Here is a 27627-nt window from a genome sequence, read left to right as displayed (position 1 = left end):
TCAATGCAGTGAATTTTTTTAAGTTACTGTTATGACTGTTTTTCTAAACTGCTCAAGTGAATGTTGTCTTACAGAACGTTACAAAAGTGTTAAAGTTTCTCTAATCAGTAGTATCTTCCCATTGATTTCCAGTCACATTAAAACAGTCAGGTTTTAAACTAAAGTAATTTAACCCAGTTTCTCCAAAGAAATACACCCCTACCTTAAGAAAAGGTACAAGGTGTGGCTGAGGTGCAGACTTGAGTTCAATATATAGTTTCCGAGTAAATTCTTCTGCTTCAATTTCTGCATCCTAAGAAATGGGAGAAAGAAGATACTTTCAGATCTGCAAATATTCTTTCTTTCTTTCTTTCTTTCTTTTACATCCTGACTGCAGTCTCCCCAATCTACAAAATAGTTTAAGAAACAAAACTACACAAAGAAACACTGTCTTGAAACCCCCCCACACACACACACACCAAAAAAGAAAAAAAAAAAAACAAAACTAGGTGCAGTGGTGAATGTTCTATGAGGCAATCCAATCACTTTATCCTAGGAGTTGAAAGCCAGCATAAACAGCAGTGAGCCAGTCTCTTAAAAATTAAATAAGAAGAGGCAAAGTACTTAATTCATGACTGAAGATAAGCTTTTCCTAAGTGGTAAAATACCACCTTTACAAGGCCTTTTATCTCATGCCACCAGAGAACTAAAAATAGACATGTCCAATCAGAGAATACAGTGAAGACAATATTCTTTTCATGAAGAAGATAGGCAGGTAGGTAGACAGAGGTATAGATTTATAGCTATATTCAGATGTACATGTGTAAGGCTGGAAGAAATTAGGAATCAATTACCTTAATTCATTAAATATATGGAAACTTTTAGAAAGAGCTACATAATTCTAAGAATCAGCATTCCGTTTTAAACATTGCATGCTACTATAAAAATTATACATGAGTTAAGAGATTCATTAACAGTGTAATAATTAAGTAGTCTACTAAACAATGTCCACATGGATCTAGAAAAGGCTACTAAAATGCCCAATATTCCAACCTCTCTGTAAGACAGTAATTCTTTAACTCTGTCAACAAATTCTCTAACAGCCACAAAACAGAATAAGGGAAGAATACCCAGCTGCTTTCTATTAAGCACAGCATCAAATTTATAAAATGCAAATCAATGTCATTTCCCACTTAGTTTCATTATTTTGGAAATTGTAGTTTTTCTTTAAATATTACATGTTAACATATAATGGCTTTGTTATTCTTAGTTGAATAAATAGCTTTAGTACTTAGTTTTAATTCCAAAGGCAAAAAAATATATATTATATATATCTTGAAGAGTTATTTATTTTTAAGAATATTAAGGTATCCTAATATTTTGAGGTCAAAATTTTGAGAACTGCTGTCTGTTGCTCTAAGATAAACAGATCTAAAACTAAAATGGTTATTTGATGAGTTTATAACTGTTGCTATCTGTCCACAAAATACACATAAAAAGATTGGCATAAAAACAATACATATTCAAAATATCATGTCCACCTTAGATATATGGTAAAATTAAACAAATTAAAGATTTACTTTTTTGTATGTAGTGATTTTCTAACTGCAGTGATTTTCTGTCGTGATTTTTTAACTGTAGTGATTTTCCAACTGCAGTGATTTTTCCAACTGCAGTGATTGATTTTCTAACTGCAGTGATTGATTTTCCAACTGCAGTGATTGATTTTCCAACTGCAGTGATTGATTTTCCAACTGCAGTGATTGATTTTCCAACTGCAGTGATTGATTTTCCAACTGCCGTGACTTTCCAACTGCCGTGATTTTCAAACTGCCGTGATTTTCTAACTGCCGTGATTTTCTAACTGCAGTGACTGATTTTCAAACTGCAGTGATTGATTTTCTAACTGCAGTGATTTTCCAACTGTAGTGATTATTTTCTAATGGCAGTGACAACTACAAAACGAAGCTTTAATGAAGCAAAAAGTTTTAGCGAGTACATTTAAAACAAATTTTATTGAAAGATCATTGCGCATTTGACACATGTCCTATGGACTCTCACAGCTTGAAAAGTTATTCAATATCAACTTACCAAAAGTTGCTCCACCAGCTTCTTCACATTCTGCCCCATGTCTGGAGACTGTGATCCACTACATGCTAGTTTTATCAACATTGAAAGGAAGTTTTTACATTTTTTCACATTTTCTAGCACTGTCTGATACAGAAAAATAATCACAAATGTTAGGAAACATTTACAGGGAAAAGCACATAGCAAAAAACAAAAACAAAAAAAGATAGAAGTGACAGTTTACCGGAGTAAGACTAGTCTGAGCAGCTACTGAGGTCTCTGCTTTGAGACTGGAGTCACTTGAGGGGGTAGACACTGCTCCCAAAGTTGATGGCTTCAGGATAGTTACAGTATTCACTGGCTTGACGGGAGGTACAGCCACAGACTGAAATTAAGTCAACATCAAGTTAAATACGTACTGCTACGACATCTTAGTGGGAACTTCACTTCACACTGAGAAGACTACAAATAAACTGGACATCTCTGCTTTCAAGTGGTACTCTAAACCTCGGCACTTGATCAGAACTCTGGACTAGAGGAGTTCTGCATTTCACTGTCAGCTACCACTCTACTCTTCACTGTCATTAACTACACTATTAGTTACCAGCAAGTTACTTAAGCTTCTAATCCTGATGCCCAAACACAAAAGCAAAAATAGGAATGTAATCTAGAGTGGTCTGTGAAAAACAGTGTCACACAAAAAAGTCATTAAAATGTTAATAAAAATATATTATTAATGGAGCTGGGAAGATGGCTGAATGCAAGCATAAGGTATTGAGTTCTGATCATCAGTGCTCACATAAAAGCTGGGCATGGTGGGGCACTCTAGTAATCCCAGTGTTTGTGGGGTGGAGATAGGTAATCTCAGGGTGGAGTATATCTCACTGAACAGCCACTGTAGATCAAATGACAGGTTCAGTGAGACTCCTCGTCTAAAACAAGGTAGAGATCAATTGAGGAAAACTTTATTCAACACACATGCGTACACAGGTAATCACACAAGTGCACATAAATGTACTTGTAATAACAAATCTTCATACTATTTTATGCACTTTTCTGCTTTTTCTTAAGTATAAATTAAGATAGAGTTATCAACTAATTTTCATATGCTCAGCTATACTGATCTTCTGTGGACCATCAGAATAAGCATAATAGCATTACGAGAGAGGGATGTCTTATTTCCACACTGAAAGGAATTTCATTAATTTCTACGGGTATCAGAATGAGATGGTGTGACTCTAGCACCACCTGCAGGACAGAAAGTGTAACACAAAAACTGTAAGTTAAAGTACAAAATTAGAAAACTAGAGATAAAGCAACAAATACAATAAAGATTACGCAGCATAGGAAAAGCGGGGTGGGGGTGATAATATGCACAGAGAAGACATCTGCAGCATGACTTGCAATCTCAAGGAAAACTCTTTCTGTACAAGTTAAGATAGGTGAGTGGACACTCAAATTTTCCCTTCAGAGAAACTGGTACTTACATCAGACATAATGTTCTGGTAAAATGGGAAGTAAATTAAAAATATTGATTAATGACAACTAAAACCAATGATGAAATTCTGGGTAAAATTAGGGGTTGGAGAGATGACTCAGTAGTTAAAAACCTCTTGCTGTTCTTCCAGAAGACCTGGGTTTAATTCCCAGCACTTACAAGGTGGTTAACAACTAACTCTAACTTGAGTTTTTAGGTGATCCAACCCCATCTTCTGGCCTCCACAACAACATGATCTTACACTTCCCATCTCCAGAATCATGAGTCAAACAAACTTCTATTCATTATAAATTACTCAATCTGTGCTAATCTGTTACAAGTGGAGAAAAACAGAAAACCCAAGACAGGGCAGGAACACATCCACAGAGGAATCTAAAGAGATTCCTAAAAGGAAAATCTGATTACATTAGTAGGCAACTCCCAAGACCAGCATAGTAGTAAGCAAGAGTAAGGGTAATGTAAGGTGGACAGTAGAGGACTGACATGATTTAATGTAGACTACAGAAGTAAGGCTACATAGTCTATTCTTTAACCTCTTTTGTTTCCAAAGGAAAGAAGTCCACTAGCATCCCAGGACAGTTGTCTGTAACATGTTCTAGAAGCATATATACAAGTGACATAAGATGTAGGTGTCAATGAACCATTGCAAGGAGAGATTTCTACTGTCTTGGCTGCTCTATGGGATGACTTTCAGTTATCAGCTCCATTAATTTGGTCTCTGCTGCAAAGAGACCTTGCACAAAGCACAAATTTCCCAGGATAGTCCATGTTGACTCACAGTGGGACAAGGCTGACAAGGTGCATATGCTCTAACATTCTCTATTAGGTTGGCTAAAACTTTACCAATCATGAATCTAGCCTAAGCTTACTCTCCTTCTCTTCACAAGTATTGATTCCTAAAAAAAATAACTTATCCATATTCTATTTTAGCACCTCCTTCTAGAGACTGTAATACATGGTTATTAGATGTATTTATATTACTTTAATGAATTTATGTATTATGTATCTGATAAGATACTCTGGTTTCTTGTTTCTACATCTCCAATGGTTCAGTCTGATGAGCAACATCATATATTATATGCCTTCGACGTCCATAGTTAGACACTTAAATACCTGGCAAGAAATACTTGAACAGTAGTGAGAAAACAGCTAGTACACACACATGCACACCCCCCACACACACACACACCACTCACTTGTCCTGAGGAAGCACCAGGGGCAGTGGTGGCCACAGTAGTTCCTGTCTGGGTCAAATTATTGACAGGAGCCACTGCCACTTTCTTCATTAACTGTGAGCTGGAATTCTGGGAAAAGGACAAGATAACAAAGTTATTGATACTAGTCATTTTGAGGGTTGGTTTTTGTTTGTTTGTTTTATTGAGAAAAGATCTTACTATGTAGCCTTAGCTGGCCTAATCTCAATACATAAACCAGGCTGGCCTGGAACTCACAGAGCTCTAACTGTCTCTGCCTCAAGGCATGTGCCACCATGCCCAGTCAATATTAATCACTTCAAATCAATCAGTATTGTGAACAAAATGAAAAGACTTCAACAAACGCATTTGCTATATACTGTCTTTTATGAACATTCTATACTATAAAGCTAAGTGGTCAGCTGGTCAGCTGAGATTTTTTTAAAGGAAGCAACTGATTCACAAAATAATCTTTTCTTTTATGTTAATTTTCCAATTAAGTGAGATCTACAACATTCAGCATTAACATCTTAAACTTGGGCCAAGAACGCTGTCCAGCTCTTGCCGTGCAACCCTGACAATCTGAGTATGACCCCAGAAGCCATGGTGAAGACAGAACTGAGCCCTACAGCTGTCCTCTGACCTCCACAGGAGCACTGCAGCATGTGTGCTCCCACACTCACATACATGGATCACACAGAATAAGAAAATAAAAACATAAAATCTTAAACCTGATGTTACACAGAAAACATACAGATTCCTTATTTAATTATAAACAAAAATCTGTTAACCCATAGCTAAACCAAATTAGAAGGAAAAAGTACTACTATTGTATGATATTTTGTTTGTATTCGGACAAATAAAGCTTGCCTGGAGATCAGAAGGCAGAGCTAGCCACTAGTTTTACTATAGAGGCCAGGCAGTGGTGACACACACCTTTAATCCCAGCACTTGGGAGGCTCAAGCCTTTAATTCCAGCACTAGAGGGTGAGTGGAGACAGGATCTCAGTCCTTTCCGTTGGAGGACTCGTAGCTGTCTGGTGGCTGCTGTTCTGCTCTTTGAGCTTTCCCTCTTGGTATCTGACTCCGGCTTTTTATTGTTAAGACTAATTAGAATCACGCTTCATACTACTGACAGAGAAAATAACCAGTTGAGCAACTAGTATCAAAACTGAAGTAGGACCAGCAAGATGGCATAAAGGGTAAAGGAGCTTGCCACCAAGTCTGATGACCTGAGTTCCACCTGGTAGGAGAGAAGTGACTTCTGAAAGCTGTGCTCTGACCTCTACAAGTGCAGCCACGGCATGAATATTATCCCCTACGCGCGCACACACACACACACACACACACACATCAAATAAATGTAGTGAAGTTAAAAAGAGGAAAAGAAGGGGAGAGAGGGAGAAACACAGGCAAGAAGGCAGTCAGTCTTCGACACTGTGTATCTACCTCACCTGTTCTCTATCGTAATTTTTGAGGCAGTGTCTCACTAAACCTGGAGCTTGAATTTGACTCCAACAGCTGGACAGCCCTGGGAAGCTCTTGACTTGAGTGTTATGACTGCAGGTGCACATGACAGCACCTGGCAGTCGTTTGTGTAGTGAGTGCTGGAGATCAAACTCCAATCCTCAAGCTTGGGCTACAAGCACTTTACCAACCAAACTATCTCCCCAACTCCAGCATTTCTGAGTTAAATAAAGATGTCGTGGCCTGAATGAAAACGGCCCCACACGCCCATAAGGAGTGGCACTATTAGGAGGGGCGGCCTTGTTGGAGGAGATGTGACACTGTTGGAGAAGGTGTGTCACTTGGGACAGACGTGGAGTCTCGGATACTCAAGTCTGGCTAGTCCCCCGCCCGCTGCCTGCGGACCCTCATGTAGGACTCCCAGCTCCTGTCCAGCACCACGTCTGCCCTCATGCTGCCATGTCCTGCCATGATGATAATGGACTGAACCTCTGAAATGTAAACCAGCCCAATGAAATGTTTTCTTTATAAGAGTTGTCATGGTCATAGTGTCTCTTCACACAATAGAAACCCTAAGAATATTCATTATTTTGGTTTCTCGAGACAGGGTTTCTCTGTGTAGTTTTGGTACTTGTCCTGGATTTCGCTCTGTAGCCCAGGCTGGCCTCGAACTCACAGATCCGCCTGGCTCTGTCTCCTGAGTGCTGGGATTAAAGGCGTGCATCACCGCCGTCGGGCCTCATAAGAATATTTTTAAATTTACTGACACAAACTAAATTTCAGTTACATAAAAAGATCAACATCTATATACAAAAATCACTTCAAACAAGGCAAAACAAAATATTAAAGCAGATTCCCATATTACTTGGAACACATAAAGGCACACAACCACATACACACACATTCCAAAACCCTGACTCAGAATAGTTATTTTCTTTCAGCAGATGCATACTGCCTCTTTGAACAATTTCTTTGAGGATAATAAAATCACTGAGTATGAAGGTACAGTTAATTATTTTAGCAATTACCAAGTATCAAAACCAAGTTGGCACTTGATTTTAAAAGTTGGGCAAAATTATCTCAAATTTTTACTGGCGAACATGTCCACGTTTATATGAAGATAGTGGCTGGAAACTAAGAAAATGCAGGTAGATTACCGGCACTGTACAGATCTTGACCGTTGGAGTGTTGACTGGTACTGCTGGCCTTGGAGTTACAACATTACTTGTGGTCTTGGCTCCTGTTACAGTTTGCTGAGGAGATACCAGCATCAACTGACCACTGTTACTTCTGATCAAAACTGTTCCTATAATTAAAAGAAAAACAACTGTGACTAAAGCTGATAAATGAACACAAGCATCACATACTTTGGTTTCCCATTCCCACACTGGGAAATGCTCTGAATAAATGCCTAACATATAATGAACTCCATGTTGACTCAATACCATAAGATGGCAAAAATGTTTTCATTCAAAGCTATTTAAGCTGAGCATGCAGCACATACCTGTAATTCTAGGCCTAGTAAGCTGAGCCAAAAGGAATATAGGCTCAAGGCCAGAGTGGGGTACACAGTAAGAGCCTGTCTTAAAAAAATAAGAATAAGCTATACAAAAATATTTTTAATATAAGCATATAAAAAGATTCCTGAAGTAGGCAAAAATACTTTTCCTCGATGATACTGATACTATAAAACTATATTAAGATGGATGTAGGCTCAGTAGTACTTGCTGATCTTGCAAAGAACTGGAGTTCTGTTTCCAGTGCCCATGTGGAGGCCTACAACCCTCTCTTTACGTCGAGTTCCAGGGGACCAATGAACTCTTCAGGCCTCTGAGGACAATGCACACAAGTGGTCCAGACATACATGCAGGTAAACAATCGTGCACATAAAACATTTTTTAAAAGATGGTATGGGAACAGCACAGTACTACATAAGCTGACCGAACAGACAGAACAGAAAAACCCCAGAAGACATGTCATACAGATAGAGCCTCCCTCATCCAAAATGCCTCTGCAGATTTTTAGAATATTTGCCTAGATTTTTCCAGAACATCTTTAACCTCAAACAATGAAAGCCAATATGCTCAAAAATCCAAAACATTCCAAGCATGACATTGTATAATGAAGAATGGAATCTACTCTAGATAGAGGCATGCCATTTTCCCTTCAGAGTTAATTCCATTGGGTGGATTAAGGATCTGGTAAGGGATCATCAATAGGAAGGCAGGTTCACCATAAGATAAAGTACTTTTCTTCCCACAATTCCCACTCTCTAGTGGTATCCCTTAAAAAGAAGGGTTGGACCCCAAGGAACCTAACTCCAGTGTTTTTATAAGGTATATCTCTATTGGGAGAAAACAGTAGGAAAGGTCCACACAGTAGTCTGTTCCCTAAATAGTAAAGATGTCACTCCAAGAGAAGCATGCCACAATCTTGTCACCACCCAAAATATCTCCTTAAAGGAACTGATGCCTCCTAAAAAGCTGAAAAATTATATAAAGAAAAAATGATATACTAAAAAAATCCTCTTAATACAAACAAAAGGATGGATCAAGGGAATAGAAAACAAAAATATCAAAGCTAAATTTAACTATATCAAAAGTATAGGACTACATAAAACAAATACCCAATCATTTGCTATTTTCCTAAGACTTATCTTAGATTTAGAAACACAGAAAGTTTAAACTATTATCAGTATGATAGTAGTTCAGCACGTGGGAGGTTGAAAATTCAAGAGTATCCTGATGTATATAGTGAGTTTGAGGACAGTCTAAGCTAAATATGAAGACCTACTCTCAAGAAAGAAAGGAGAAAAGAAAAATATCACACAACAGCAACCAGAAGAAAGATAAAGTAAGTCATAATATCAAATAAAACAGAGTCAAGCAAAAAAAAAAAGATGACCTGTGATACGGAAGTGTGAGCTGAATAAACCCTCTCCTCTCCAACTTGCTTTTTGGTCACTGTGTTTCATCAAAGCAACAGAAATCCTAACTAAGACATTCACCAAGAAAAGGGATATGCACAGCGAGTGAAGACTGACATAATCCAAGTCTGTCAATCAAAACAAAACTGAATCCCTTAGTAACCACACCCCTCTTCTCAAAAGGAAGCCCCACACAAATATTGAGGTCCTTAGTACTCGCAACAACGTGGCCAGCTGTGGTTAATGACATCTCTTTCTGACATACAATGACATCTAAGACACTGGAAGCAGAGCAAAATAAAAACAGTTTATCACTTATGAAGTGATAAAGATCAGAACAAAGACAAATATAATATGGAACAAAAAAATTGAGAAAAAAAGATGAACCTAAAACTTGGCTCTTTGAAAAGATTATCAAAACTGACAAACTTGAAGCGTGTGGTGTAACACAAGTCTTTAATCTTAACCACGACTGGGAGGCAGAGGCAGGAGGATCTCTTTGAGTTCCAGGACAGTCAGGGCTACATAGTGAGATCCTGTTTCAAAAAACCAAACAAACAAAAAACCCTGAACAACTAGGCAAAAAGAAGACTCGGAAATGACTAACACGTGAAAAGACTGAGGGGGCAGTCCTTTCAACCTGGCCTCAGCATCCAGCTGTACAGTTATGTGGCCTCTTATTCTCCCCACTATGACCTCAGAGCAAAGAGTGGCTGCTCAACAGGCATTCTGTTTCTGAACTAACCAGAAGACTCCTAATCAAATGTAATCAACAAATCAGATAAATTTATAGTAAAAATTGCTTTTTAAAAACACAGGGTTTCTCTGTATAGACTTGGCTATACTAGAATTTCCTCTGTAGACCAGACCTGCAAAACTCATGGAGATCCACCTGCCTCTGCCAAGAATGCTGGAATTAGAGGCATTTGTCACCACCAACTGGCTTCTACGGGTTTTTGTTTGGAGACAGGGCTTGACTATGTAGCTCTGGCAGTCTTGGGAACTTGACACATAGATCATGCTGATGTTAAATATATGCTGCACCACACCTAGCTTGTTTTGATTTGGCTTGACTTTTTAAGACAAGGTCTCACTGTGTAACCCTGGCAAGACTGGAACTAGCTTTGTAGACCAGGCTGGCCTCACAGAGATTCACCTGCCTCTTTATTGAAGGTCTTATTTCCTCAATCAAAAGACACAGCCTCGTATACTGGATCAAAAAGCAGAAATCATCTGTTTGTTACTTCCAAGAAACCAGACTCACCATAAAAGACAGATACTACCATAGGGTCCGATAGAAGTATTCTTAGCAAATGGACCTAGGAAATTTGCAGGAAAAAGGATGAAGCTTGAAAACATTACACTAAGAGAGGTATCCCAGAGCTTCCTATTCCCCCCAAAAACACTGCATACCCTCTCTCTTATGTGGATCCTAATTGAAGTTTTAGATTTGTCTATTTAAATGTGAAGTGTCTATAGGGCTCAGGCAGCCAGAAAGGCCCATGAGAGAAGAACAAGAGATCTTAAAGAAAAAATGGATAGCATGGTATTGGCATAAAAACAGACAGGTGACCAATGGAACTGAATAGAGACCAAGATATAAATCCACACACCTATAGACATCTGATTTTCGACAAAGAATCCAAAATTATACAATGGAAAAAAGAAAGCATCAACAAATGGTGCTGGTATAACTGGATGTCATCATGTAGAAGAATGCAAATATATCCTTTTCTATTGCCCTGTACAAAACCCAAGTCCAAGTGGATCAAAGACCTCAACATAAACCCAGTTACACTGAAGCTGATAGAAGAGAAAGTGGGAAATAGCCTTGAACATATTGGCACAGGAGACAACTACCTGAATATAACACCAGTAGCACAGACACTAAGATCAACAATTAATAAATGAGACCTCATGAAATTGAAAAGTTTCTGTAAGGCAAAGGACACCGTCAATAGGACAAAACAGCAGCCTAAAGAATGGGAAAAGATCTTCCTTCACCAACCCCTTATCTTGCAGAGGGCTGGTTTCCAAAACAAAGAATTCAAGAACCTAGACATCAAAAAACGAACAAATAATCTAATTAAAAAATAAAGTACAGACATAAACAGAGAATTCTCAATTGAAGAATCTCAAATGGCTGAGAAACACTTAAGGAGATGTTCAACATCCTTAGCTGTCTGGGAAATGCAAATCAAAATGACTGAGATTCCATCTTACATCAGTCAGAATGGCTAAAATCAAAACCACAAATGACAGCTTATGTTGGAGAGGATGTGGAGCAAGAGAACACTCCTCCATTGCTGGTGGGGGTGCAAACTGTACAGCCACTGTGGTAGTCAGTGTGGCAGTTTCTCAGAAAACTGGGAATCATACCACAAGGACACCTTCTCAACTATGTTCATAGCGGCATTATTCGTAATAATAGCTAGAACTTGGAAACAACCTAGGTGTCCCTCAACCAAGGAATGGATAAAGAAAATGTGGTACATTTATACAATGGAGTATTACTCAGCTGTTAAAAATAATGGCATCATGAAATCTGCAGGCAAATGGATGGAACCAGAAAAAAAAAAAAAGTGAGGTAACCCAGAGCTAGAAAGACAAACGTGGTATGTACTCACTCCTAAGTGGATATTAGCTGTAAAATAAAGAATAACCATGCTACAGTTCACAGACCCAGAGAGGCTAAGTAACAAGGAGGGATCAAGGGGGGATTTCCAGATCTCCCTGGAAAGGGGAAATAGAAGAGATCTCTTGGGTGGACTGGGTGCAGACAGACATGGGAACCTGAAGGATTGGATTGGGGATGGATGGAGAGGGAGAGTACTGAAAGAGATGACTGGAAAGGGGGTTTTTTCAGGAACAGATTAAAACCTGATGTAAGGGAAACTCCCACAAATCTACAAGGGTGACCCCAGCTAAGACATCTAGCAATAGCAGATACATAGCCTGAACTGGCTATCTCATGTGACCAGGCAAGACTTCCTAGTAGAGATTGGGAAACCAACCCAGCCACATAACCTTTGACCTACAGTCTATCCTGCCTATGGGATGTGCTGGGGCAAGGGTGGCCTAGAGATTGAGGAAGTGGCCAATCAATCACTAGTCTAGCCTAAAACCCATGTCAGGAGAGTTAAGTCCACCCTTAACGATATTCTGCTATCTTCAGAGACTGGTACCTAGACCAAGTGTCAGAAAGGTGTCATGCATCAACTAATGGAGAGATGTGCAGACCCCCAGCCAAGCATTAGGCCAAGCTCAAGGAATCTTGTAGAAGAGGGGAGGAAGTATTGTAGGAGTCAGAGGGGTCAAGGACACAAGAAAACCCATAGAACCAACTAATGTGAGCTCACAGAGGCTCAGAGAGACTGAACAGATAACCAGGGAGCCTCCATGGGGCTAACCTAGGCACTCTGCATATATATTACAGGTGTGTAGCTTGGTCCTCTTATGAGACTCCTAACAGAGGAAACAGGAGCTGTCTAGGACTCTTTTCCTGGCTTTTGGGATCCTACTCCTCACACTGGGTCACCTTGTCCAGCCTTAATACAAGGTGAGGTGCTTAGTCTTACTACAACTTGATATGCCATGTTTTGTCGAAATCTATGGGAGTGAACAGAAAGGGAGGAGTGGACTGAGGGGTGGGGACAGAAGGGAGAGATGGGGAGGGACTGGGAGGAGACAGAGATGGGAAACTGCGGCTGGGATGTAAAATGAATGAATGAATGAATGAATGAATAAATAAGATAGATGGAAAAAAGAGTAAATTAATAGTAGAACACATACCATATGCAAGTAGAAAAGGAAAATACTGGAGGTTAAAAGTTGATGTAGTAATGGGACAGGGAACAAGGAAGAGGAGTGGGTACAGGGTGGATTAATCTAAACTGAGGTAGTATGAAAAACTCTTAGGAAAATTCACTAATTTAGGCCAAGCATGGTGGCGTACACCTTTGACCGCAGCACTCCAGAGGCAGGCAGATCACTGAGTTCAAGTCCACCCTTATCAACAAAGAGTTCCAGGACAGCCAGTAATGCAGAGAAACCTGGTCTCAAAAAGAAATTAAAAATCCACTGAGTAGTGGTGGTGCACACCTTTAATACCAGCTCTTGGGTGGCAGAGACAGGCACATACATCTCCATGAATCCAAAGTCAGCCTGATCTACAGAACAAGTTCCAGGATACCCAAGGCTGTTACAGAGAAACCATCTCGAGAAGAAATAAATAAATAAATAAATAAATAAATAAATAAATAAATAAATAAATAAATAGAGAGGAAAGCAAAATAGAAATATATAATAACAATGTATTTATAAAAAAATTAAAAATCCACTAATTTAAAGCTAATTTTAAAATATAATTGCAACAGAAAGTTTAAATACAGTTATCCTGCATGAGTGGACAATGCTTCCCCCAATTATTAAAGTGCCAGGTATGAGATATCTCCCTAAGAAGTTATTGGTCACTGAGGCCCCAAGAGGCCCTCCAAACAACACAGGCAAATGCCATTATTCTTGGTAGCCCATGAGAACTAGCCAGCAAGACCCTATTGCTGGAGATACTCCACACTTTGGTTACAGGACACAGAGAAACTAAGCTAGAACTGACCTGAAAACATCTTCCCTGCTGACTAACTTTCAGAGCGCCAGAAGGTACACAGGGGAGAAGTCAACGGTAACAGAGTCAAGCCATACATGAGACAAGATGTACCACCATGGCAACAGAGATACGACAGCTGAAGGTAACCAATTACTTTGGGATTGAATTTAAGGCCAGTTCCACAGGAAGGAATTCATGCCTGGAATTGTAAACCTGGTCAACACTCACAGCATTAGAGGTCATAAGCCCTAAGGTGAGGTATTCTACTACTACTGTCTTCCTAAACCCCCAAGTTGTCAAACTGCCTTCTAAATACTTGTTTACACACAGATCAGTGCCGCCTTCGACCTGGGCCGGAACAGCTTCTCTCTGCAGTGGTCAGCAGTTAATGCAGACTCACAAGCGATCAAAGTGCTGAGAATACGTGACTGCTGAGTGCTCAGCACTAAATGGGCACTCTACCACCCTCAGCCTCTGCCAGGGCTCACAGAGCATCAAGGAAGGGGAGTGAATAGAATGAATGTAAGTCAGAGGAGGGGAGTGAGTGCAGGTCACCTGCACAAGAACTGCTCAGGAGCAAGCTAACAACATCAGTCAATATTCAAACAGGTAGCATTAATTAACTCAACTGTGGTTGCTTTAAAAAAAATGAGGACACTAATGGAAGGGTAGGCATGTTGGGGATGCCTGGGGGAATGGAAGGGGTACTGGGGTGGATATGATAAAGACACATTGTTTACCCTGTAAGATAATGCCAAGGAATAAAAGATATTCTATTTTCTAAAGAAAAAGAAATCATACATTGGATAACAGACTACCTTTCCTCTATAAATAATAAGATTTTAAAAGTGGACTAGTATCTATTCTCTCCCTCACACATAATCTAAGATCTATTTTTTTTACCCTATGAACTCTTGTGTTTCAAACGGCAGAGTCTGATCTGGATGGAAGCCCTTTGGTTTTTTCATATTCTCGACATTTGTAAATAATGCCCTGAAAGAATAGCAGATCTATAAAAATCAAGATCCAGAAAAACTCTTGACCTTCTAGTTTCTTCTCAGATAACCAGAGTTAGGAAAAAACGAGATACACAACAGTCGCTCTTCCAAAGGCCGACTAGGAGCACAAAGCCCTCCTGAATGTGCAAACAAAACGCATCTCCCTTTAGCATCCGTAAGACACAATGGCTACTTTTACAACCATACAAAATTAGCTTAATTACATTTTCACACTTAGTCCTGTAAATACGTATCTCTAAGTTGTATTCTCTAGGTACCATGGGTCAAATTCCTCCAATTTTTCATATGATAATTTCCTATACAGAGTTTAAAACCACTTATATTGCCCTCTTCTCATTTCCTAAATTGAATAAAAAAGAAAATTAAATCACCACTCTTCACTGGTCAAAACAGAGCTTGATTTGCCAAAGCAGGTTTTATTTCTCTCTATTAAATTTCATCTTTAAAAATCAGACATGTAAGACTTCAAGTGACTTACTTTGCATATTTGTTGCTAGTTTTATGCATGCAATGATTACTTTTCAGAAATAACAGTGTTAAGAGAATAATTAAGCCAAAGTTATCTATGGAAACCCAGAAAATCTATTGGAATTTTCAAAAGATAAATGTTTACCTCACTTATTGTTATATTCATAGTATTGAGCTCATATTCCAGCTTATACTGCAATTATCAATAATAACCAAATATGCTGTTGGCCATGTTATCTATCCCAACCAAAAAATCATAGTGCATAACATAACCTAAATACAAAAACATCTACTTTAGTAAATAATAAAAAAGAATAAGCAACCAGCCAGGCATGGTGATGCATGCCTTTAGTCCTAGCACTTGTGAGGCAGAGGCAGGTGGATCTCTGTGAGTTCAAGTCCAGCCTCACCTATAAACCAGAGGAGTTCCAGGAGAGCCAGGGCCACACAGAGAAAACCTGTCTTGAAAAACCAAAACAAACAAACAAACAATAAAAAAACCAAAAAACCCACAACAACAAAACCAACCTATATGAACAATAAGGGGAATTATTAAATAAGACATTATGCTGCCATTAAAAATTAAACTTTTTGGCTACTGAGATGGCTTAGGAGGTAAATGAGCTTGCCACCAAGCCTAAGAACATGAACTAAAGACCTGGAACTCACATGATAGAAATAGAGAACTGACTCCTACAAGCTGTCTTCTAACTTTCATGAGAGCACAGCCCCTCAAAGTATAAGTAACTAAAAGTAAGCTTTTGCTGGACATAGGAGAACACACCTGTAATCCTAGTACTCTGAAAGCAGAGGCAAGAGGATCACAAGTTCAAAATCATTCTGGGTTACATATTAACACCTTGTCTCCAGAGGCGAGAGAGAAAAGAATAAATATTAAGCTTTGGAGTTTATAACAAAACTTGTTATCCTATAATGGTAAATGAAAAGCAGACATAAAAATGGTATCACAGAATAGAGAAGGTATACATGTATTTTCTTTCAAAGACTACACATCTGAGGTGGCTAAATCAAAATTTAACAGTCATTGCAAATGGGTTCCTTTGTTTGCTTTGTTTTGTTTGAGACAGGGTTTCTCTGTGTAGTCCTGGCTGTCCTAAAGCTCACTCTGTAGATCAGGCTGGCCTCAAACTCATAGTTTCACTTGCCTCTACCTCCTGAGTGCTGGGATTAAAGGCATGCACTACTAGTGCCCAGCAATAGGTTCTAATTTTGAAATATAATTACAAAAATTACATTTCAATGAAGCTGGTATTATTATTATTACTATTACTGGTTTTTGTTTTTTTTTTTTTTTTTTTTTTTTTTTTTTTTTTTTTTTTTTTTTTTAAGTACAAGGTCTCTCTACATAGGCCTGGCTGTCCTGGAACACACTATGTAGCTAAGCTGGCCTCAAACTCAAGAGGTTTGCCTACCTCTGCATCCTGAGTGCTGGGATTAAAGGTGTGCACCACCATGCCCAGCCTAGAAGCTGGTATTTAAAAATTAAGGAGCCTGGGATGCTCAGTGGTAGACCACTTGCTTAGCCCACACAAGGCCTTGTATTCACTCCCCAGCACAGCCGAAACCTTTCAAACTTCTTACATGCATCTCTACATACACACAACTCAGGAAGCTAGGAATGGGAGGTAGTTCACACCTGTAATCCCAGAATGCCTGTAATACTAAAACTAGGGAAGCTAACATCAGCCTGGCCTACAAAGAGTGTGTTACGGCTGCAGCAAGGTTTAGGGTAGCCAGAACTAGAGCACAAGCAAGCAGTAACACTCATGCATGTATTAGTACCATCATAGTGGAGGACTGGGAACACACTAGGGCAAACTTGATTGCTGTCACTTTCTCTGGAAGGATAACTACAGATACAAAAGAAAAATGAACCATGCCACTACACTATGATTAAAGTGATTCAGAAATGGCCACAATTGGACCTAAAAGTCTACATGTTTACTAAATAAAATATTGAAGACAGAAACCTTTTCTTTCCCCACAAATGCCCCTTTATCTTTTATTTATAGACCCTGTAGTTGGCTGTGTTTGAACACGTTTCTGTTTAAGGTTCTCTTATGTAGTGTGGAGAGGAGCATGTATGTAAAGGCAGAGGGTAACTCTCAGAGTCACTACTCTCCTTCCACCTTGTTTTGAAGTAGCATCTCTTTTCCTGTCTTTGTCTTTGATCTCACTTTAGGATGACAAGGATTAAAGATGTATATTATATATACCACTGCGTCCAGCTTCGGACATGGGTTCTGTTAAGGCAGTGGTTCTCAACGTGACAGCTGTGACCCTTTGGGAATAGAATGACCCTTCACGGGGTTACATATCAGATATCCTGCATAGCAGATATTTACATTACAATTCATAACAGAATCAAAATTATGAAGTAGCAACAAAATAATGTAACAGTTGGGTGTCAGCACAACATGAAGAACTGAATGAAAGGTGTGCAGCATCAGGAAGGTTGAGACACTGCTCTAAGGGAACAAACTCAGGCTGTTGTTGCTAGGCTTTTAGCAGCCAAGTCATTTACCCAGCTCCTAGCTTTGAGGTGGGGTCTCACAGTGCAATGAAGGCCAGTCTGGCCTCAAACCTGAGGCAATCCTCCTGCCTCAACCTCCTCACTGGGATTATAGGCCTGACCATGGCCTTTGAACTCCTGAGTGCTCAAATTACAGGGTTGTGCACCCTCAAACCTGGACAAATATTCATACTTTTAAAAACAAGTTCTAGTCAAAAGAAAATCTGAAAGAAGTACTCAAAAGTATTTACCTTAGTAAATTAAGAACTGACATACAAGCTGGGCGGTGGTGGCGCATGCCTTTAATCCCAGCGCTCGGGAGGCAGAGGCAGGTGGATCTCTGTGAGTTCAAGGCCAGCCTGGGTTACAGAGTGAGTTTGAGGACAGGCACCAAAACGACACAGAGAAACCCTGTCTTGAAAAAAAAAAAAAAAAAAAAAAGAACTGACATACACATTCTTGAGTAACCAACTATTAATTATCAACACATCTGAACTGTATAGAACTTATAACCTACAGTAAGTCAATGTCATTTCATTCTATTGGTCTGTATGCTACACACCAACAGAAAATTCCCCCAAGCAACTCTTACAAAGACTTAGGCTGTGATCTTATTTTGCTATAATGAAACTCAAGGACATTTCAGTTTGGGTTTCTTGATTTAGAAAATACAAGTTTTTACTTACAAATCTTTACGTTACCTTTCAGCACTGATGTTCCATGAAGTATACTGTACACATTTATATAGTAAACACAGCACTGTCTACAGAGTATACTAAAAAGACCTGGATTCAGATCCCCTTTGACTTCTATGAGTTTCTTGCCTGGCATTGGGCAATTGTCTACCCTTAAAGGCTTCTTTTCCTTATTGCTAGCTGCCCACTATGAGGAGAGAATAAAAGAACATAAATAATGCATTAAAAGTGGCGACCATGGCAACCTCTCAGTAAATAACTTGCTACAACTTATCAATAAGCTTTCCCCCTTGGCAATTTTCTATCTTAATACTTTTTTGACTGTTTCTAAAAAAAAAAAAATTTCGCCCGGTGGTGGTGGCACAAGCCTTTAATCCCAGCACTCGGGAGGCAGAGGCAGGTGGATCTCTGTGAGTTCGAGGCCAGCCTGGGCTACAGAGTGAGTTCCAGGAAAGGCACAAAGCTACACAGAGAAACCCTGTCTCGCAAAAAAAAAAAAAAAAATTGTGAAAAAAAAAAAAGATAGGGTTGTAGGCAAGCCTGTAGGGCATATTCTTAATTAGTGATTGATGCGGGAGGGCCCAGGCCATTGTAGGTGGTGTCATCCCTGGGCTGGTGGTCCTGGGTTCTATAAGAAAGCAGGCTGAGCAAGCCATGAGGAGCAAGTCAGTGAGCAGCACCCCTCCATGGCCTCTGCATCAGCTCCTGTCTACAGGTTCCTGCCCCATGGGAATTCCTGTCCTCACTGCTTTGATGATAAACCCTTTCCTCCCTAAGTTGCTTTGGTCATGGTGTTCATCATAGCAATAGAAACCCTATTTAAGACAGGGAGCTGATGCTGTATTTGGTTATGGACATGCTGAGCACACTACGTTCTGCACATTTCACAAAGCTCTTTCAGTACGAGTACACGAGGTACCTCCATTTGTAAAAACCTGTAATCATTGGATACAGTGTTTGCCAGTTCTAAATTGCTATCCTGACTACAGTCTTACAAAGTAGTGGGTGAATATATTTGAATGAAATTACCTGCTGATTTGTTACAATATACATTCTTGTCTACTCATTGAATTTTTTTTTTTTTTTTTTTTTTTTTTTTTGGTTCTCTTTCTTTTTTGGAGAAGAGGGGGTAGAGACAGGATTTTTCTGTGTAGCCCTGGCTGTCCTAGAACTCCCTGGCTCTGTAGACAAGGCCGGCCTCTGCCTCCTGAGTGCTGGGATTAAAGGCGTGCGCTGCTGCTGCTGCTGCCGCCCACCACCACTCTTGGTTGAATCTTGGTTCTCTTGCCAGATAGTTTTTTAGGGCTAACTACCAACTTGTTCGACTTCCACTTTCTGCTTAGCAAAATTAATAGAAGACAAATTTCAAGGTATTTTTCAATTAAGGAAAACATGACAACACAACAGTCAGAGATTTACAACACGTAAATTATCACAAAGCAAAACAGCCCAACAGAAGCCTCCAGTGGACAAAAAGCAACCAAAGAATCATTATCACTCTGCACATCGTGTCAAATGCAACAGTTGCACAGCTCAGATCTGTCAACCTGGGCACTTGCTCCCTACCAGAAGGAATCTTAAAATTACATTTATTGCACATCTAAACCGGTGTAGAAACAGCATTTGGTCAGGTGCAGTGGCACCTTGGAAGGAAACGAGAGGAATTCAAAGTCATCCTCCCCTAAACAGGGAGCTCAAAGCCAGCCTGGGCTACAAGAGATCCTGTCTCAAGGAAAAATAAAATGGAAAAAAAAAAAGTAATCACTTCTGCTGTGAACTTATTCTAACTTGCTTAAATAAATAAATAAAAACCTCTTTGCCTTAAGTTTCAAAAAACTTTTTTTAAGAAAGTCATCTCTTTACTGGTCCTTTTTCCACGTGAAAATTAACTTCAGCTAATCCCTATGTCCCCACCCAGGTACCAGGCAATGCCTCCAGGGCCCTCTAGAAAGTGAGTCTTCCAGATCTGACTGTGTAAGTGACTTGGGTGGAAAGATCGTTCTCTTATATACGAAATGCAGTGACGAACCTAGAGGTTACAGGAACGGTAAGGCCAAATCACCGCCCGCCCGCTCGCCGCAACATCAATTGGCTCTAAGTTCCTCAGAGTTACAGGGGTGCTGCCACGTCCCCGAGTCACCTCAGGCGAGCGGAGGCGATCCACATACCTGGAGGCAGCTGCAAATTAGCAGGCAGCTGGATCGTCGTGGTGCCGGGAGTTTTCACGGTGACTATCTGAGGAGCGGGCAGCCTCGGGCCGCCGAGTTTAGGAAGAGCGGTGACAGGAACCACTTTGGTCACTACAGTCCCCACTGGGGATGGCAGGGGCTGGGGCGCCACGGACTCCACGCAGACACTGACAGGAGCCTTAGTCACAGGGCCCAGGGCCACCGGGGCGCTCTCCACCCGCACGGGCAGCGCGGCGGCGGGGGCCATGGTCACGGCCCCAGAGGCGCTGGCGACCCCCGGAGCAGCGGCGCCCGCCGGCTCCGTCAGGCCCGCCGGCATCCCCTCGGGGACTCAGCGGCAGCGGCGCTGCCCTTGCCGGAGCTGAGGCCAGGCGAGCCGGGGCAGGCGGCGGCCGACTCGGGTGCAGTCCGGGCGCCGCAGCATCCCGGGGCGCAGCACACGCGCGCGCTCCGGGCCCGGCCGCCGGCGACACCGCCCGGCACTCCCTCGGCGGCGCCCGCACGTGCGCGCCCGAGCCCCGGCCGGTCCCGCCGCAGAAGCGCCCGGACCGGCAGCTCCCTCGGGCCGTCACTTCGGTTCCCACCCTCGGGGGAGCTCGAACTCTGCGCTTCCCCGCCAGAAATTTCAAAGCCCTACAGACCCGCGGCGTCCGGCGGCGACCCACACGCGCTCCGAGCGCAGCGCCAGCGGCGCGCCGCGGCCAGCCATGTTTATATAGCCACGCGGAGGCCCGTGCGCACGCGCCCCGGCGGCCCCCGCCGCCCGGGGCTTCCCTGGCGTCCGGCCTTCTGATTGGCCGGCGGGAGGAACCGCGCCCGTGACGTCACGAGGGCCGGCTCCGGAGTGGCTCGGGACCGTCCTCCGCACGCCCAGCGCTCCGGCGCAGGTTCCCGGGAAGTTATCACGTGCGGGGGGCGAGCGGCGCCCGGGAGCTGCGACAGGGCGCGCCTCCGCCGGCTGGCCCCGGCTGTCGCCCCGGAGAGCCTCCACCCGCCGTCCCGAGGACGCTACGCTTTCAGGAGAGAATGCGGAAAACTGATTCCGGAGAAGGCAGAGTTCAGTAACTCACCCCGCTTCGGGTTTGCCCGGTTTCTGTTTTTTTCCGGCATCACTGAAAAGCCTTGCAAAATTTTTCATTACCGTTGACATTGTGAAAATCAGAAGAGTGTATCATTTTTATCGTCTTTAAAAATGTATCTTTGTGCCGGGCGGTGGTGGCGCACGCCTTTAATCCCAGCACTCGGGAGGCAGAGCCAGGCGGATCTCTGTGAGTTCAAGGCCAGCCTGGGCTACCAAGTGAGCTCCAGGAAAGGCGCAAAGCTACACAGAGAAACCCTGTCTCGAAAAACCAAAAAAAAAAAAAAAGTATCTTTGTGAAATATTATTTTAGACTTGAAATACCTAAAACATAAACTGGAAAACAATTTTTAGTCCTCCTTACCGGTTTATATGTCCCTGTCCACTATTAGCCTATTTGTTCATTTGTTGGGTTTTTTTGTTTTGTTTTAGACTCGCTATCTAGCCCTGGCTGGCCGGGGACTCAGAGAGCGCCTTACCTCTGCCTCCTGAGTGCTAGGATTGAAGGCTTGCACCTCCACCCCTGGAATTTGTTTTGTTAGATAGGATCTTGCACTGTAGTTTAGGGTGATCTCGAACTCACTATGTGAGCATTCTGTCCTTGGAAGCGTAGTAATCCTTCAGTCTCAGCTTCCTAAATGCTGACCATGTCCTAGTTTATTTACTTTGTTTACGTGTCATCTTCTGGAAAGTTAGGACAGGTCTTTGATTCATCTTCAAATTCCAGCTCTAAGATCTTAAGTGCAGTACTGAAGCGTGCTCAGGGCAATAGTCCCTTGCAAACATTCTGCATGATCTAGCCAGAGAAGACACCTTTACTGCATACCTATCATGAGATCGTTTTGTAGAGAATTACACTATACTACGGAAATTTTGCAAGTATGCAGGTGCTTGGCTCAGAAAACCTTTTTCCCAAAATATATATGTTGAGAGTGTAAGTATTGCGAAATTGGGCCTCTGGGAGATGTTTAAATCATGAAGCTCTTATAAAAGAGACCCCACCCCCTGCAAAAATACCAAGTATGTGAAGTATTTCTGGTAAGTCCTCCAGTTAGGCATGCATGACACAGCACTTTGTAACCTGTAAATATGCAGGTAGAACTTGTTGCAGTGAGGTGTGGGGGTGAACACCGAGAATCCCAGCCCAGGGAAGATTCAAGCAGAAAGATTGGGAGTTCAAAGCCAGTCTTGGCTACATACTCTGTGTCCCAGCAGTCTTGACTGTATCAGCAAGTTCCAAGCCAGCCAGGGCTACATAGCAACACCCTCTCTTAGGAAAAAAAAAATGTAAATATTAAACACTAAAATAATCAGGGCTGGAGACGGCTCGGTGGTAAACACACCTACTGCTCTTTCAGAGAACCTGAGTTCAGTTCCCAGCACCCATATCAGGTAGCTCACAACCATCTGTAACTCCAGCTCCAGGGATCTCTAACACCTTAGTCCTCTGTGGACACTTGCACTCATATACACACACCCACACAGAGACACATACATGTTATTTAAAATAAAGTAAGTTTAAAAAATAAAATAAAGCCGGGCGTTGGTGGCGCACGCCTTTAATCCCAGCACTCGGGAGGCAGAGCCAGGCGGATCTCTGTGAGTTCGAGGCCAGCCTGGGCTACCAAGTGAGCTCCAGGAAAGGCACAAAGCTACATAGAGAAACCCTGTCTCGAAAAACCAAAAATAAAATAAAATAAAATAATCAGGCAAGCTTGACAGTGTATACCTTTAACCCCAGCACTGGAAAGTCTGAGGCAAGCAGTGGATCTCTGAGTTCAAGGCCAACATGGTGTACACAGTAAGTTCCAAGTCAGCCAGGGCTACATAATGAGACCCAGTCTCAAAATAATAAAATAATATTCAAGCAAAGCACTCATGGGAACCTGCAGGCAGAGGATTGTAGTATGTTTGAGGCCAGCCTGGGCTATAGTATGAGACACTGTCTTGCCTGCCAAAAATAAAATAAACAAACTAATTATATAAATACTCAGAGTTCTCAGAATTCCTTTGCCTCTCCTGCCGTGCACAGTAAGGGTACAATAAAAAGATGACCTTCTAGGAAGACATCCTTTACCAGATAACCAACTCCCCCTACTAATCACAGCTGGAGCTTATGGAGGCATGTTCTCAGTTGAGGCTCCTTCCTTTCAGATAACTCCAGCCTGTTCAAGTTGACAGAAAACCAGCCAGTACAGTAATTAAAATACAATCTCAAAAAAAAAAAGGCATGGTTGACAAAGTCTTCAGGGCCTGTGTTGTTTGTGGGCATGGCTTTTCCCTAGCCCAGCATGAGGAGGAGGCTTTTACCAAAGGTTAAAAAAATAAGAAGAAGGTCAGGTGTGGTGGCTATGCTGAAACAGAAAGAAAAAAAAAGGGTTAACGAACCTCAGCTTTTGGTAAACAAAACTAAACTTTAAATAGCTTTCACTATTTTTGCTTTACTTGAATGTTGTTTGTCTCTATTTAATCCGTCTTCTTAACAAGTAATTATTGTATACCATTTATGCCCAAGGTCTTCTGCCACAGACAGTGTAGGATATATGATGAATCAACCTTGGCATCACCCAGACTGGTTTGAATCTCTGTTTTTTGTATAACTTCCTCAACCCATTGTGGGTAGTACCATCCCTAGGCTGGTGGTCCTGAGTTCTATAAAAAAAAAAAAAAGCAGGCCGAGCAAGCCATGGGAAGCAGTGTAGTAAGCAGCTCCCCTCCATGGTCTCTGCATCAGCCCCTGCCTCCACATTCCTGCCCTGCTTGAGATCCTAGCCTACTTCCTTTGATGATAAACAGTGATAGGGAAGTGTAAGTCAAATAAAACTTTCCTCCTCAACTTGCTTTTTGGTCATGGTGTTTCATTGCAGCAATAGAAATCCTAACTAAGACAATTACATTCCCCACTTCCCTTTCCTCCCTCCAAACCCTCCCATGGACACTTTCCCATCCTTTTTCAAATTCATATTCTCCTTTTTCATTGGTTGTTATTGCATGCATAGATATATTTGTATATACACATATATTCCCATATATACCATGTTGAATCCATATAGTGTTACTTGTAGGTATGTTTTCGGTGCTATTTTGCACTAGACAACCAATTGGTATGCTCTTCCCTGAGGAGGGCCACCCCTCCAGTTCCCAGATTTACTCAGTTGCCTGTAGTTCTTTGTCTAGGCTTGAGGCCTCATGGGCTTTTCCCTGTCCACTTTAGCACGTCCATTGGTGTCATCCTTGTTCTTCTCACATTTGAACAATCATGTTGGTGAGACTATGGATGTAGCTTCTGATACTGCTAGGAGACACAATCTCACCACAAAGGTCCTGATGCTCTGACTCCTGCAATGCTCCCTGAGCCCTGGGTACAAAAAGTGATTTGTAGATGTACCCATCTGGACCAGGCTCAATAACTGCATTCCTGTTGGTTCTGGTTTTCTGTAGCGGTCTCCAACTATTGCAAAGAGAGGTTTCCTTGAAGAGGGGTGAAGACTACCTTTATCTGTGTATATATAAGGAGAAATGTCTGTAGATTGTTGTTGTTATGGATTATGCTGCTTTAGAAAATTAGTGGGTATATGTAGTTGGAAGGTTTCTCTGGTCCTACCCGGCCCTGTGGTCCCACAGCCATTTATAAAATAATCATTCAGAGGCTTATATTATTTATAAACTGTATAGTCTATGGCAGGCTTCTTGCTAGCTTAAATCTTAAATTAACCCATTTCTATTAATCTATGTTTTGCCATGTCTTCCATGGCTTACAGGTCTGCTGGCACGTTGTTCCTTGGGCAACAGGCTGCCATCTCTCTCCTGGCAGTGCGGGCATCTCCCCAGACTCTGTCTTTCTCCTTCCTGTCTCTCTCCTTGGATTTCCCGCCTGCCTCTAAGCTGCCTTGCCATAGGCCAAAGCAGCTTATTTATTAACCATTAGGAACAACATATTCACAACGTACAGAAAGATATCCCCTAGCAGTTGTAGGTTCTCCTCCAGTAACCATGATTTCACTAGCACTGAGTAGTTAGATTTCCAGGAATAGTTTCCCTCTCATTGAGTAGATCTTAAGAGAGCTATTGGTTACTGCCAAGTTTTGTTTTTTTTTTCTTTTCAGCTTTCTATACACTGTCTTTGTGATGTATACTCAGTGTTTTGACTGTCATGTGCCATGGGGATTTTTTTTCCTTGTCTTTGTCTGTTTGGTGTTCTCTGTGCTTCTTGAATCTGTATGGACGTGTCTTTCCTTAGTTTGGAGAGTTTTTTTCTGTGATCTTATTGAAGATTGGTCTGTGCCAGTGACTTGAGATTTTTCTCCCTCTATGCTTGTAATTCAAAGGTTTGATTTTTGTTTTTGTTTTATTTTGTTTTTCATTTCCTGTGTCTCCCTTTCCTGTGTATTTTAAATGTTTTCATGTTTATTACTTATTTGGTCTAGATCCTCTGTTTTGTCTTTGAAACCTGATATTCTGGCTTCTGTTTGGTTCATTTTACATAGAAGGCTTTCCTTAGGATGTCTAGTTGGGCTATTGAGTATTTCATCTCTATCTTTATTTCAGCTTGAGTCCTCTTCAATGTCTCCATTTCTTTATTGAATTCCATCCTCAAACTGTCTTCATCATTTCCATCAGCCTTGTCTTCATGTTTTCTTGGGCATGTTTATTCTCCTTAAACTCTTTCTACTTGATTTTACTGAGCTGTTTCTGCCTCCTTTCAACTCCTTTTATTCTCTGAGAAGGTTTATGACTGTTCTTTTAATTTCTTTGTCATGAAGTTCATCTTGGTAATTCTCACAAGGAAACATTTCTATAGGACTGATAGGTTTGGGGGAAAAGATACTGGCTTGATCTTTCATATTGTTGATTTTACTGTGATGAGATCTGAGCATGTGGACTTCCTTTGTTAGTTTTAAGTTTCTTATGGATAGAGCAGTGTGGGGGAGAAAAAAGATAAGGGGGCAGGTTGGGACTGTCTTGAGTGGAATGAAGTCAGGTGGACAGAGGGGACTGGACTGGCATACAGGATTTGCTTCCTGTTCCAAGCTGGAAGTGTGGAGTTGGTAGTTCTGAGTGGAAAGGTTGGAACTGATGTAGAATCCTGTGGTATGGCAGATAGGTAGAGAGGATACTAGCCCAACCCTAGATCTCCTCTGCCGTGAAGGCTGGGAAGATAAAACGGGCTTGTGCACTGGCTGTGGGACTCCGGCAAAATCTTGAAGATTATGAAAAGGACATGTATGAAAGGGTCAGGGGTAGTCAGTCACCAGGCTAGACCCTAGAGAAGGATGTGGGAAGTCTGGGTATGGGGTGAAATGGTAGAGGTGGTGCAGAGGGTCCTGGGGTTGGATGAAGGTATGGCAGGTCCTAGAAGAAGCCTAAATGTTGGCTAAAGTGAAGGAGAAGTTGGTAAGACTAGGCCAGGACACAGATCTGGTACCTGCAGAAGCCTAGAGGTCACTACTATAAGGTGCAAGTGGCTAGACTAGATATATGCATTCTTTTATAGGTTGAACTTACAATTTGCTTTATATTTTATCTAAAATGATGGGAACTTTAGTTCTCTTACTCCCCAAAATATATTCTTCTTACCTAGCATTAGCAGCCACTGGCCTGAATTTGGAGTTCAGTAGTAATCATGCTACATTTCTGTAAAAACCAAAGCAGGATGCTTGGGGACAAAATGATGCATTTATCTCTATATATGAAAAGAATGAAGGAAAAGAATCAGTTGATTTTATGTTTATCTGTTAGTATTTATAAATGTAATGATGTTGAAAAATACTTCTTGCTGGGTGGTGGTGGCATACACCTTTAATCTCATCACTTGGGAGGCAAAGGCAAGTGGATCTGTGAGTTCGAGGCCAGCCTGGTCTACAGAGTGAGTTCCAGGACCAATCAGAGGCTACACAGAGGAACCCTGT

At 41.5% G+C, this 27627-nt stretch overlaps 1 protein-coding gene across 1 annotated transcript in view; it reads right to left on the bottom strand.

Annotated features, from left to right (window-relative positions):
• The window catches only part of Taf4b (TATA-box binding protein associated factor 4b), a 124887-nt gene extending 103552 nt beyond the window's left edge, over nucleotides 1–21335 (bottom strand). Inside the window, exons 1-6 of the mRNA XM_028861275.2 lie at nucleotides 20620–21335; nucleotides 7362–7510; nucleotides 4741–4848; nucleotides 2291–2431; nucleotides 2071–2193; nucleotides 203–292 (exon numbers count right to left, since the gene is read on the bottom strand). Of these exons, the coding sequence (XP_028717108.1) occupies nucleotides 203–292; nucleotides 2071–2193; nucleotides 2291–2431; nucleotides 4741–4848; nucleotides 7362–7510; nucleotides 20620–20959 (951 nt within the window). The 5' untranslated portion in view covers nucleotides 20960–21335. The remainder of the gene's footprint in view (nucleotides 1–202; nucleotides 293–2070; nucleotides 2194–2290; nucleotides 2432–4740; nucleotides 4849–7361; nucleotides 7511–20619) is intronic.
• Between the last annotated feature and the right edge of the window lie 6292 nt (nucleotides 21336–27627).

Source organism: Peromyscus leucopus, chromosome 19, assembly GCF_004664715.2.
Source record: "Peromyscus leucopus breed LL Stock chromosome 19, UCI_PerLeu_2.1, whole genome shotgun sequence".
Lineage (NCBI taxonomy): Eukaryota > Metazoa > Chordata > Mammalia > Rodentia > Cricetidae > Peromyscus > Peromyscus leucopus.
This window is presented reverse-complemented; position numbering and strand designations above follow the sequence as displayed.